The sequence below is a fragment of the Hyla sarda genome, chromosome 13 (genome assembly GCF_029499605.1).
Source record: "Hyla sarda isolate aHylSar1 chromosome 13, aHylSar1.hap1, whole genome shotgun sequence".
NCBI classification, from domain to species: Eukaryota; Metazoa; Chordata; class Amphibia; order Anura; family Hylidae; genus Hyla; species Hyla sarda.
In genome coordinates, this window is record NC_079201.1 from 27,165,274 (window position 1) to 27,180,573 (window position 15,300).

Below are 15,300 nucleotides of genomic sequence, written 5' to 3' on the forward strand. Positions count from 1 at the left end.
AAAGGAAATTAAAAAATAAAAGAACTTCCTGTGTATTATACAGCAGCTGATAAGTACTGGAAGGATTGAGATTTTTTAATAGAAGTAATTTACAAATCTGTTTAACTTTCTGGCGCCAGTTGATTTGAAAGAAAATATTTTCCAGTGGAGTACCCTTTAAGGATAAGTCAGCAGGACACGTTCACAAAGTATTGTTTATTTCCGTGTAAAATTCCTGTAATGAGGTCCCTAATGGTCCTGAATCTCTGCTTATTAGTCTTAACTCCACATTACTACATAATGACCTGAAAATCCGGGATTATTATACCTTGTAGGAATAAAGCACTACTCTGAGTTAGTGAAATGTATCCCCTATCCTAAGGATAGGGGATAAGTGTCGAATTGCGGGGGTCCGACCGCTGGAACCCCCGCGATATCCTGTACGGCGTCCCAGCTCTCTGCATGAAAAGAGCTGTGTTGACCACTGCATGTTGCCCTCTCCATACATCTCTATGGTAGAGTTGGAGCGCTGTACTCGGTATCTATCGCTCCCCCATAGAGATGCATGGAGGTGGTATGTCGGCCACCTTTTCGTGTGGTGGTCGAAACGCCTCCATTCATGAGGGGAGCCAGTGCGCTCTGTGCAGTGATGACTGCGGGGTGCCACAGCCGGGAGGTCTGACACTTATTCGCTATACCTAGAATAAGGGATACATTTCCTTAACCCAGAGTACTCCTTTAAAGGAGATCTCCAGTGATAAAAACGAAAAAATTAACTTATCCCCTATCCACAGGATAGGGGAAAAGTAGCTGATCACAGGGGGTCTGAGCGCTGGGGCCCCCCACGATCACCTGGACGGGACCCGGTGCTCAGTGAGGAGTGCATGCTGCAGATGACACGCGCTCCCTTTACTTCTATATGAGCGCTGAAAGGACCTGAGTACAGCACTCGGGCATCATAGAAATGAATGGAGCGCGTTCCTAAGTGACATGCGCTCCTAACTGAGTGATCATTGGGGACCCACGATCAGCTACTTATCCCCTATCCTGTGGATAAGCAATAAGTACATTTTTGCCAGAGTTCTTCTTTAAGCAGAATCTGAACAGCCTTTGTGGTCACCATGTATCAATTGCCACGACGTCGGTGACAGCGATGTTATCATGACGCCGCTGCAACTGCAGTATCTGCTTAAAGGAGATATCCAGTGGTGACCCAGTGGTGAACAACTTATCCCCTATCCTAAGGATAAGGGATAAGTTGCACATTGCAGGGGGTCCGACCGCTGGGGCCCCCGCGATCTCCTGTACGGGGCCCCGACAATTCGCAGGAAGGGGGCGTGTCGACCTCCGCACGAAGCGGTGGCCGACACGCCCCCTCAATACAACTCTATGGCAGAGCTGGAGCGCTGCCTTCCGCAATCTCCGGCTCTGCCTTAGAGATGTATTGAGGGGGGGTGTCGGCCGCCGCTTCGTGCGGTGGTCGACCCCCGCTATCTGGCCGGAGAGTCTGGCCCCCGTACAGAGAGATCGCAGGGGGCCCCAGGGGTCGGACCCCCCGCAATCTCAAACTTGTCCCCTACCCTTAGGATAGGGGATACATTTTTCAACACTGGACTACCCCTTTAACATTGCCATGGTCAGGGTCTACTTGCAAATCCAAAGGCTGTCCAAGCATGCTGGGAGTTGTAGATTTGCAGCAGCTGGAGGCACCCTGTTGGAAACCACTGGCTTAGATGTAGGGAGGGAAGTAATAGAATGGACTGGATGGCCATATTTATTGTCACCCACCTTCCCGGAGACTTTTTAATGTGTATATAGTGACTATAATTATTGTTTTCTTGTGCAGTACATGTACTTGGCGTGATGCTGCCAAATGAAACAGATCTGAGTGAACTGCTGGCTAAGAAAGAACAAGAATGGAAAGAGCTCCAGCAGCGTCAGATCCTCGCTCTCCAGCAAAACCTTAAAGGCGCTTTGAAAAATCTCCAAGAGGAGAAAGATAAATTCAACAGGTTGAAGAATGACTTCACCCACAACCTCAAGGTGCTGGGCGAGAGGGACCGTGAGCTGGAGCGGTATGAAGTCATGTACAGCCGAATAAAGGTTCTGGAGAATGCAAAGCAATCTGAGATCAGTGACTTAAAGATACAGATCGAGAAACTTCAGCAAGAGATCCAAAGAGAGAAGAAGAAGTATGACGACTTACAAAGCCATTATCAGCGAAGAGTGAAGGAGCACCAGCTAGATCTAGAGCGAGTAAACAGGTAATGGACAGATGGGATTCCTGCCTTAAAGGGGTATTCCAGGATTTTTTTTAAATTTGACTATGCTACAGGGACTGTAAAGTTAGTGTAGTTCATAATATAGTGTCTGTACCTGTGTGTGACGGTTTTCTCACAATTCTTCTGTGATTTTCACCCCAATATTTATTTTTAACAGCATACAAAATGACTGTTGTCTCAGATTTTTCCTAGGTTGCAATGCGGCCGAGATCTGACATCACTAGTCAGGTGATCAGAGGGAGTCTCTCCTGCTTTAATGTGTGAAGCGACAGAGAGATAATTTTGCAACAGCTGTAGGCACCCTGATTAGAAAACACTGATCTTTTGAGCTTATTTGTGCTGCAATGGGTGGGGTGGCTGATGTGTGAGTGGGAGGAATGTAACTTCACACTTACAAGCATGGAACTATGGGATGTGTAGTTTAAGAGACCAAACTCCTACAGGAAATGCCCAGATAGCTTGGAGGGTATGTACTAAAATCACCTTATGGTGGATAACTTTAATATCAGCAGCAGATACTGTATTGGTTTGTTCACACAGGGCAGACACACTGCAAATTTTGTGTCCAGATTTGCAGGCATGTACTTTGCAATACTTCATACTTCAGTCCATCCTTAATGCCGCAGCCAGACTCATCTTCCTCTCCAGCCGCTACACCGACGCGTCCTCCGTGTGCCAGGCACTACAATGGTTACCAATTCAGTCCAGAATACAGTACAAAATCCTCAGTCTCACACACAAAGCTCTCCACAATGCTGCACCTCCCTACATTTCCTCTCTCATCTCCGTCTACCATCCTACAAGTTCTCTCCGATCTGCTAATGATCTCACACTAACATCTTCTATAATCCAAACTTCTCAATCCCGTCTCCAAGACTTCACTCGTGCTGCACCGGTTCTCTGGAATGCTATCCCTCAATCCCTGACTCAACAACAACATCCATAGTTTCAAACGTGGCCTGAAAACACATCTCTTCAGACAGGCCTATAACATTCATTAATTGGCCTCAACATATCCCCAACATATCCCCAACATATCCCCAACATATCCCCAACTTATCCCCAACATATCCCCAACATATCCCCAACATATCCCCAACTTATCCCCAACATATCCCCAACATATCCCCAACATATCCCCAACATATCCCCAACATATCCCCAACATATCCCCAACATATCCCCAACATATCCCCAACATATCCCCAACTTATCCCCAACATGTCCCCAACATATCCCCACACCTCTTGTTTGAATAGTTATTGTGTAATTTTATGTCTGATACTTGTCTTTGTTTGTACCCCATAATTGTAAGCGCTGCGGAATCTGTAGGCGCTATATAAATAAATAAACTTTCTGGCACCAGTTGATTTGAAAACATTTTTCCCCCGGAATATTTAAAGAGGTTGTCCATTGAGCAGAAATGGTATAACTCTCCACTTCTGCCAGTCTAACAGTATATGAAATGCTGAAAGCTGATCTGGCAGCGTGCTGACAACAGAGAAGGTGAATGCAGCTTGGCAGCCGTCATGCCATCATTCCCTCCTAGCTCAGGCTGTGGTGTTAATCAGATGACATTTACATACCTCCCAAATATGCAAAAGAGGAAAGTAGGAGAGCAAGGTGCAGTGCCCTTTGAGCAGCAAACTTTTTAACCTTTGTCCGCATCCTTAGAAGTCTGATGTTTGTATATAATAAATATAGTGCATTGTGATGCATGCAACATCGACAACAATACCATAATTTCACAGATATACATACGGTGCCCACATAAAGCCAGATAATATCAAGTGTCATACTTTGTCTGTATACCGTAGGGTCCGCATGAAGCCATTTAGTATCATAAAGTGCCATACCACTATCACAAGTGCCCAAAAGTCACGTTAAGTGCCCAGAGCTCTGAGGGCTTCCTCAGCCCCTCCTCCCAGCTTTGAGTGACAACTTCAGTGCTCTCCCCATTGAATGCTATAAAGGGTCAACCTCCTGAACACTTGAGACCGTGGTCCATGAGACGCTGCAAGATATTTGGTCACACAGCCTGCATGAAGGGAACTTTAGCCATGTGTTACTGTCAGCAGTTTTAAGATCTTAGAACTGCTGCCAGATTCTCTTTAATAATCCTTTTTTATTTATGGGTTTGCTCCAAATATTTTGTTTCCTCTTGCACAAAAAAATAAAATAAATAAAAAGCCATACTGCCGTATTATTCACTTTCCTATGTGTTGTGTCTTTAATAGAAAAGTTAGATTGCGAGCCCGATTGGGACAGGGTCTGATGTGACACAACACTGCTGAATATGCTGGTGCTATATAGGGAACAAGAAATAAATAGATATAAAATGTATAATAACCTGTCGTGAGAAGCAGTGAGATCTATAATGGAACCACTCCACTTGACCTTTCCGTACATTTCAGCCTGTCCTGGATGATCTATGTTTGTTCCAAGGAGATTCCTACCCTTGACGGGTTGTTCTCAATTCTCTTCTGTCATGTGGCATTTACAGCTTTTGCAAATGATACCTATTGAACTACAGCACAGGATTTGTGTCACAACACGGTATATAAAATAGCTGTTTAGGTTAGTTCTTCAATCCAAACAAAAATGACTGTGTATAAATGCGTATGTTTTTTTTTTATTATTATTATTATTATTATTATTATTATTATTGTTGTTGTTATTAACTATGTTTGTGTTGTTGTTAGACACTAATGATTTGCTCCGCTACTTTTCATTGCATTATCTCTGTACTTCAATTCAGCTCTAAAAATGGTGATGTTGATCGTCTCCGAGGAGAGTACGAGAATGTAAAGCGCCAGTTGGAAAGGAAAATTGAGAAGGTGCAAGGAGACCTGAGCCTACAGAGACAGGTAAGAGATGTATGGTGTGTACTGTACTTAGAAGACCATCAGCTTTCAGCTCTGCACTGTGTGTACTAATACCTGAGCAAGTTACATGACTGATGTTACATGACAAGACGTCTCAAGGACAGCACATCACAGTGCCCGAATTGTAGCATAAAGTCCTTATACCCTGCTCAAAAAAATAAAGGGAACACTAAGATAACACATCCTAGATCTGAATGAATGAACTAATCGTATGAAATACTTTCGTCTTTACATAGCTGAATGCGCTGACAACAAAATCACACAAAACATATCAATGGAGATCAAATTTGTCAACCCATGGAGGTGTGAATATGGAGTCACAGTCAAAATCAAAGTGGAAAACCACACTACAGGCTGATCCAACTTTATGTAATGTCCTTAAAACAAGTCACAATGAGGCTCAGTAGTGTGTGTGGCCTCCACGTGCCCGTATGACCTCCCTACAATGCCTGGGCATGGTCCTGATGAGGTGGCGGATGGTCTCCTGAGGGATGTTCTCCCAGACCTGGACTAAAGCAAAGTGAGACATGATGTCCCAGATGTGCTCAATCGGATTCAGGTCTGGGGAATGGGGGGGCCAGTCCATAGCATCAATGCCTTCCTCTTGCAGGAACTGCTGACACACTCCAGCCACATGAGGTCTAGCATTGTCTTGCATTAGGAGGAACCCAGGGCCAACCGCTCCAGCATATGGTCTCACAAGGGGTCTGAGGATCTCATCTTGGTACCTAATGACAGTCAGGCTACCTCTGGCAAGTACATGGAGGGCTGTGCGGCCCCCCCAAAGAAATGCCACCCCACACCATTACTGACCCACCGCCAAAGCGGTCATGCTGGAGGATGTTGCAGGCAGCAGAACGTTCTCCACTGCGTCTCCAGACTCTGTCATGTCTGTCACATGTGCTGATTGTGAACCTGCTTTCATCTGTGAAGAGCACAGGGTGCTAGTGGCGAATTTGCCTATCTTGGTGTTCTCTGGTAAATGCCAAACATCCTGCACGGTGTAAGCACAACCCCGACCTGTGGACGTCGGGCCCTCATACCACCCTTATGGAGTCTGTTTCTGACCATTTGATTGGGCACATGCACATTTGTGGCCTGCTGGAGGTCATTTTGCAGGGCTCTGGTAGTGCTCCTCCTGCTTCTCCTTGCACAAAGGCAGAGGAAGCGGTCCTGCTGCTGGGTTGTTGCCCTTCTACGGCCTCCTCCACGTCTCCTGATGTACTGGTCTTTCTCCTGGTAGCGCCTCCATGCTCTGCAAACACAGCAAACCTTCTTGCCACAGCTCGCATTGATGTGCCATCTTGGATGAGCTGCACTACCTGAGCCACTTGTGTGGGTTGTAGACTCCGTCTCATGCTACCACTAGAGTGAAGGCACTGCCAGCATTCAAAAGTGACCAAAACATCAGCCAGGAAGCATAGGAACTGAGAAGGGGCCTGTGGTCGCCACCTGCAGAACCACTCCTTTATTGGGGGCGTCTTGCTAATTGTGTATAATTTCCACCTGTTGTCTGTTCCATTTGCACAACAGCATGTGAAATTGATTGTCAATCAGTGTTGCTTCCTGAGTGGACAGTGGGATTTAACAGAAGTGTCATTGACTTGGAGTTACATTGTGTTGTTTAAGTGTTCCCTTTTTGAGCAGTGTACATAAAAAAGCAGAGTTCTGTTTATTAAGCTACCTTGTGACCATTAAGATCCACCACAATAGATCGATCCACATTGCAGGATAATATTTTGAACTTATGCCTTACAATTTTCAACCTTACAAACTTGTTACAATGCCATGGCTTCTGTATATATAGAATCCCTGGTGCTAATGTAAACATAACCTTAATACATTACACCCCCACATTCCCCACAGTTTGATATGTTGAAGCTCATTATGACTGTTATTGTGTGTTTCACTGTTCTAGCTGTCATACAAGGCAGCAAAGTGCACTGGAAAACATTGTAATTCTGCTATGTCAGTGTTTTCCAAACAGTGCGTCTCCAGCTGTTGCAAAACTGCAACTCCCAGCATTCCCGGACAGCCGAAGGCTGTCCGGGCATGCTGGGAGTTGTAGTTTTGCAAAAGCTGGAGACACACTGTTTGAAAAACACTCTCCTGTGTCTTAGTGCAATTTAAAGGGGTATTCCGGTATAATAAAGTTGTGTTTATATAAAACTCTCACCCCCAAGGCTTATAACTTACTTAGCTTACTTATTACAAATTGTACTGGCTTCAGTGTTTTTTTCCCCCAGACATTAAGTTGTGTAGTCCTTTCTTCAGTGTGGTGTTGTCTCAGCAGCTTCCAGCTCCTCTCTCCCTCGACAATGTATTATCTCCTGCTGTGGCTGGATCTTGTCTTTGCGCTCTAGCCCTGCCCCCTGAGTGATATCACCACCACTGACCAGCCTCTACAGCCTAAATCACCATCTCCCTCTCATATATATATATATATATATATATATATATATATATATATATATATCTTTATTGGAACATTTAGGAAGAATAAGGAGTGTCTATAGCATACTGCCTTTTGCTGAGCAATGCCACAGGCAGAGGAGCAGACAGGGCATGAATAGCAGGTGCTGTAAACTCATTCTGCCATAGTCTGCTGTTAAATTAGATATTCTGTAACAGCTCTGGGTTGGCAACCGGCAGGAGTGCGGTGGGAGAGGATTAGACAGGGTGGAAGGACTGTATTCTGGGATTTGTAGTTCTGAGCAACTGCTCAATCAGGAAGTACAGGACCAAGAACCCCAAAACAAATATATTTTTGATGATTTCAGAACTGGGGCAGACAGGTAAGAAATGCTATATGCTACTGCAGTATTTAAATTTTTTAGCTGATATAGAAATACACCTTTAGGGTATATTCACACATAAAGTATCCTGCGCAAATTTGATGTACAGGATTTGAAGCTGCAGATTTAAAGCTGTGTCCAGTCATTTAGTTTACATTGAACTCTGCAGCATCAAATACAGTGATCCCTCAACATATGATGGTAACTTGTTCCAAATGAACCATCGTTACTTGAATTTATCGTATGTTGAGGGATCGGTGCAATAATAATATACAAAGTTATACTCACGTGTCCCCGCTGCTGCCCTGGATGGTCGCTCTCCATCGCCGTCATTACGTCCCCGGGATTTCCCCGCCTCTCCGGGCCGTCACCGCTGCCATAGATCGTCTCTCTCCATCGCCGTCATCACGTCCCCGGGATGTCCCCGCCTCTCCGGACCATCACCGCTGCCCTGGATCTTCTCTCTCCATCGCCGTCATCACGTCCCCGGGGTGTCCCCGCCGCTCCGGTCCAACACTGCTGCCCTGGATCGTCGCTCTCCATCGTTGTCATCACGTCCCTGGGGTGTCCCCGCCTCTCCGGACCGTCACCGCTGCCCTGGATCTTCTCTCTCTATCGCCGTCATCACGTCCCCGGGGTGTCCCCGCCTCTCCAGGCCATCACTGCTGCCCTGGATCGTGGCTCTCCATCGTTGTCATCACGTCCCTGGGGTGTCCCCGCCTCTCCTGACCGTCACCGCTGCCCTGGATCTTCTCTCTCTATCGCCTTCATCACGTCCCCGGGGTGTCCCCGCCGCTCCGGTCCAACACTGCTGCCCTGGATCGTCGCTCTCCATCGTTGTCATCACGTCCCTGGGGTGTCCCCGCCTCTCCGGACCGTCACCGCTGCCCTGGATCGTAGCTCTCCATTGCCGTCATCACATCGCTGCACGCGCCGCTTCTATTGGATGACGGGACGGCGTGCATGGCGACGTGATGACGACGAAGGAGAGCGACGGCCATACAGTGGGGCATGAAGAGGACGGGCCGGAACGTCAGAGACAGGTGAGTGACACTCACAGGAGCACACAGGGCACATTACAGCACTGCCGGATAGCCATTTATGCGATGGCCCTGACATACAAAAGCATTGTATGTTGATTCTGCCCTCTGAGAGGCCATCGTATGTTGAAATGATCATATGTCGGGGCCATGGTAGGTCGGGGGATCACTGTATGCACAGAATTCTGTACGTATGAATAGACTATTAAAGTGATTTTTGATTTGTCTGTAAATTGTGAATACTTAGCATCTATAGAGAGGGGAGTGCTGTGTGTCTTGTGTATTCACATCCTGCAGTCTAGTGATCTGGAGTCTCCCGTCATCCGGGGCTTCTCTCTGGTATTGCTCTTTAATGGTCCGGGGTGTCTGCTGATCAGGACAGCTGCTGTTCTCAGTCTGGCAGTCTGACTAAAGATACCGTTCTGACAGCCCCTGTGAGTGCAAACAGAAAAGAATGCAGAGTGGAAGAGCACCGATCTCTGCAACCTTGAAAAGGTCACATTTAATAGGGGATTTCTGAGCAGGGCAGCTTTGTAGACCTTTGCCTTGACCTGTGTGGTGTTGTAACATTCATAACTGACCTGACATATATGTCAGATACCGAGCAGCTCCCTGTGGGGCCTTGGAAAGGTCAGGAAGTCATGGAGGCATTGTACAATTTTTAGGTTTTCCCTGGCAACTTTATAAAGCGTCAGTACCCCAAAACTTCACATAAATGAGTACTTCTGAAGTACCTTTTGCAAGAACCCTGTCCCGTTCCTCAGTTGTTCCTCCTGGACACAGATGAGTAAATTGTAAAACATTTAGCCTTGTCAAGGGTAATGTCTCTGCTCACCATGACATTGTCCAATCGTTGTTAACAGTCTCAGTATTTTAAAGGTAATCTTTAGAGGGGTTGTACCACCATAACAACTTATCTCCTGTCCAAAAAAATAGGGATACATGTCTGATCATACAGGGCCCAACTGCTTGGATCCCCAAGATGTTATCAGGAAGTATTACTTTATTGAGAGAATTGTGGGTACATGGAATTGCTTACATGCTGAAGTTGTAGCTGCACATACAGTAAAGGAGTTTTAGCATGCATTGGATAGGCATAAGGCTATCCTTCATATTAGATAGAGATAGGTATAAGGTTATCCTTCATATAAGATAGAGATAGGCATAAGGCTATCCTTCATATAAGAAAGGGATAGGTATAAGGCTATCCTTCATATAAGATAGGGATAGATATAAGGCTATCCTTCATATAAGATAGAGATAGGCATAAGGCTATCCTTCATATAAGATAGGGATAGGTATAAGGCTATCCTTCATATAAGATAGGGATAGACATAAGGCTATCCTTCATATAAGATAGGGATAGGTATAAGGCTATCCTTCATATAAGATAGAGATAGGCATAAGGCTATCCTTCATATAAGATAGGGATAGGTATAAGGCTATCCTTCATATAAGATAGAGATAGGCATAAGGCTATCCTTCATATAAGATAGGGATAGACATAAGGCTATCCTTCATATAAGATAGGGATAGGTATAAGGCTATCCTTCATATAAGATAGAGATAGGCATAAGGCTATCCTTCATATAAGATAGGGATAGGTATAAGGCTATCCTTCATATAAGATAGAGATAGGCATAAGGCTATCCTTCATATAAGATAGAGATAGGCATAAGGCTATCCTTCATATAAGATAGGGATAGGTATAAGGCTATCCTTCATATAAGATAGGGATAGGTATAAGGCTATCCTTCATATACGATAGAGATAGGCATAAGGTTATCCTTCATATAAGATAGGGATAGGTGTAAGGCTATCCTTCATATAAGATAGGGATAGGCATACGACTATCCTTCATATAAGATAGGGATAGGTATAAGGCTATCCTTCATATAAGATAGGGATAGGCATATGACTGTCCTTCATATAAGATAGGGATAGATATAAGGCTATCCTTCATATAAATTAGGGATAGGCATAAGGCTATCCTTTATATATTATAGGACCAGGGACTATTCATAGTATGCAGTGTATTAGACAGACTAGATTGGCCCGAATGGTTCTTATCTGCCGACACATTCTATGTTTCTAAGATCAAAGTCTACAATCATCCTCTAGGGAAGCCGCTGGAGATAGCCGGGTACAGCGCTCATCTATCTCCTGGAGCTCCAATAGAGAATAAATGAGAGCAGTGGTGCGCAAGTATGACTACCACACTGCCAGAAGAATAAGGTCCCCACTCTAAAGATTGCAGAGGTCCCAGCAGTTGGACCCCCTCTGATCAGTCCCTTATCTTCTAGCTTGTGTATAGGGGATAGGTTGTTATGATGGAATTTTGCCTTTAACTTTAGACTAAATGGTCAGGTACATGCAAACCTACAAAGAAAAATATAGGAGGGCTGTTGTATTTCTGAATTGCTATATTGCAGTGGCAGTATTCAAGTTTGGATGTATATAGAATTAAAGGGGTTTATGTTTTTATTCTCGCTGGCTCGCTGTCTTGGAGTTATACTTGACTCTGATCTGTCTTTCACTCCCCATATTCAGTCTGTTTCACGTTCTTGTCACCTGCATGTCAAAAACATTTCCAGAATCCGCCTGTTTCTCACTACTGAATCTGCTAAAACTCTCATTATTGCTTTGATTCACTCCCACTTCAACTACTGAAATTCTTTACTAATAGGCCTTCCTTTCTCCAAACTCTCTCCTCTTCAGTCCATCCTTAATGCCACAGCCAGACTCATCTTCCTCTCCAGCCGCTACACCGACGCCTCCTCCCTGTGCCAGTCACTACACTGGTTACCAATGCAGTCCAGAATACAGTACAAAATCCTCAGTCTCACACACAAAGCTCTCCACAATGCTGCACCTCCCTACATTTCCTCTCTCATCTCCGTCTACCATCCTACACGTTCTCTCCGATCTGCTAATAATCTCACACTAACATCTTCTATAATCAGAACTTCTCACTCCCGTCTCCAAGACTTCACTCGTGCTGCACCGGTTCTCTGGAATGCTATCCCTCAATGCCTCAGACTCAACAACAACATCCATAGTTTCAAACGTGGCCTGAAAACACATCTCTTCAGACAGGCCTATAACATTCATTAATTGGCCTCAACATATCCTCAACATATCCCCAACATATCCCCAACATATCCCCAACATATCCCCCACATATCCGCAACATATCCCCAACATATCCTCAATATATCCCCAACATATCCTCAATATATCCCCAACATATCCTCAATATATCCCCAACATATCCCCAACATATCCTCAATATATCCCCAACATATCCCCATTATATCCTCAATATATCCTCAACATATCCCCAACATATCCCAACATATCCTCAACATATCCCCAACATATCCCCAACATATCCTCAACATATCCCCAACATATCCCAACATATCCTCAATATATCCCCAACATATCCCCAACATATCCTCAATATATCCCCAACATATCCCCAACATATCCTCTATATATCCTCAACATATCCCCAACATATCCCAACATATCCTCAATATATCCCCCAACATATCCCCAACATATCCCCAACATATCCCCAACATATCCTCAATATATCCCCAACATATCCTCAATATATCCTCAATATATCCCCAACATATCCCCAACATATCCTCAATATATCCTCAACATATCCTCTATATATCCCCAACATATCCTCTATATATCCCCCACATATCCCCAACATATCCCCAACATATCCCCAACATATCCTCAATATATCCTCAATATATCCCCAACATATCCTCAACATATCCTCAATATATCCCCAAAATATCCGCAACATATCCTCAATATATCCCCAACTTATCCCCAACATATCCTCAATATATCCCCAACATATCCTCAATATATCCCCAACATATCCTCAATATATCCCCAACATATCCTTAACATATCCCCAACGTATCCCCAACATATCCTCAACATATCCTTAACATATCCCCAACGTATCCCCAACATATCCCCAACATATCCCCCACATATCCCCCACATATCCCCCACATATCCCCCACATATCCCCCACATATCCCCCACATATCCCCCACATATCCCCCACATATCCCCCACATATCCCCCACATATCCCCCACATATCCCCCACATATCCCCAACATATCCCCAACATATCCTCCATATATCCCCAACATATCCTCAATATATCCTCAATATATCCCCAACATATCCCCAACATATCCTCAATATATCCTCAACATATCCTCTATATATCCCCAACATATCCTCTATATATCCCCCACATATCCCCCACATATCCCCAACATATCCCCAACATATCCTCAATATATCCTCAATATATCCCCAAAATATCCGCAACATATCCTCAATATATCCCCAACATATCCCCAACATATCCTCAATATATCCCCAACATATCCCCAACATATCCTCAATATATCCCCCACATATCCTCAATATATCCCCAACATATCCCCAACATATCCTCAATATATCCTCAACATATCCTCTATATATCCCCAACATATCCTCTATATATCCCCCACATATCCCCAACATATCCCCAACATATCCCCAACATATCCCCAACATATCCTCAATATATCCTCAATATATCCCCAACATATCCTCAATATATCCCCAAAATATCCGCAACATATCCTCAATATATCCCCCACATATCCTCAATATATCCCCAACATATCCCCAACATATCCTCAATATATCCTCAACATATCCTCTATATATCCCCAACATATCCTCTATATATCCCCCACATATCCCCAACATATCCCCAACATATCCCCAACATATCCCCAACATATCCTCAACATATCCTCAATATATCCCCAAAATATCCGCAACATATCCTCAATATATCCCCAACTTATCCCCAACATATCCTCAATATATCCCCAACATATCCTCAATATATCCCCAACATATCCTCAATATATCCCCAACATATCCTTAACATATCCCCAACGTATCCCCAACATATCCTCAACATATCCTTAACATATCCCCAACGTATCCCCAACATATCCCCAACATATCCCCCACATATCCCCCACATATCCCCCACATATCCCCCACATATCCCCCACATATCCCCCACATATCCCCCACATATCCCCCACATATCCCCCACATATCCCCCACATATCCCCCACATATCCCCCACATATCCCCCACATATCCCCAACATATCCCCAACATATCCCCAACATATCCTCCATATATCCCCAACATATCCTCAATATATCCTCAATATATCCCCAACATATCCCCAACATATCCTCAATATATCCTCAACATATCCTCTATATATCCCCAACATATCCTCTATATATCCCCCACATATCCCCCACATATCCCCAACATATCCCCAACATATCCTCAACATATCCTCAATATATCCCCAAAATATCCGCAACATATCCTCAATATATCCCCAACATATCCCCAACATATCCTCAATATATCCCCAACATATCCCCAACATATCCTCAATATATCCCCCACATATCCTCAATATATCCCCAACATATCCCCAACATATCCTCAATATATCCTCAACATATCCTCTATATATCCCCAACATATCCTCTATATATCCCCCACATATCCCCAACATATCCCCAACATATCCCCAACATATCCTCAATATATCCTCAATATATCCCCAACATATCCTCAATATATCCCCAAAATATCCGCAACATATCCTCAATATATCCCCAACATATCCTCAACATATCCTCAATATATCCCCAACATATCCTCAATATATCCCCAACATATCCTCAATATATCCCCAACATATCCCCAACGTATCCCCAACATATCCCCAACATATCCTCAACATATCCTTAACATATCCCCAACGTATCCCCCACATATCCCCCACATATCCCCCACATATCCCCCACATATCCCCCACATATCCCCCACATATCCCCCACATATCCCCCACATATCCCCCACATATCCCCCACATATCCCCCACATATCCCCCACATATCCCCAACATATCCCCAACATATCCCCAACATATCCCCAACATATCCTCAATATATCCACAATATATCCTCAATATATCCCCAACATATCCTCAATATATCCTCAACATATCCCCCACATATCCCCCACATATCCCCAACATATCCCCAACATATCCTCAATATATCCTCAATATATCCCCAACATATCCTCAACATATCCTCAATATATCCCCAAAATATCCGCAACATATCCTCAATATATCCCCAACATATCCTCAATATATCCCCAACATATCC

General features: G+C 44.3%; 1 protein-coding gene across 4 annotated transcripts in view; it reads left to right on the forward strand.

Moving 5' to 3' along the window:
* Window positions 1-15,300, forward strand: part of CCDC57 (coiled-coil domain containing 57) — a 99,983-nt gene that overhangs the window by 1,924 nt on the left and 82,759 nt on the right. For all 4 annotated transcript variants that reach the window (XM_056550030.1, XM_056550028.1, XM_056550029.1 and 1 more), the window contains exons 2-3: window positions 1,826-2,243; window positions 5,020-5,128. In XM_056550030.1, coding sequence (XP_056406005.1) covers window positions 1,843-2,243; window positions 5,020-5,128 — 510 coding nt within the window. In that variant the 5' untranslated portion in view covers window positions 1,826-1,842. The remainder of the gene's footprint in view (window positions 1-1,825; window positions 2,244-5,019; window positions 5,129-15,300) is intronic.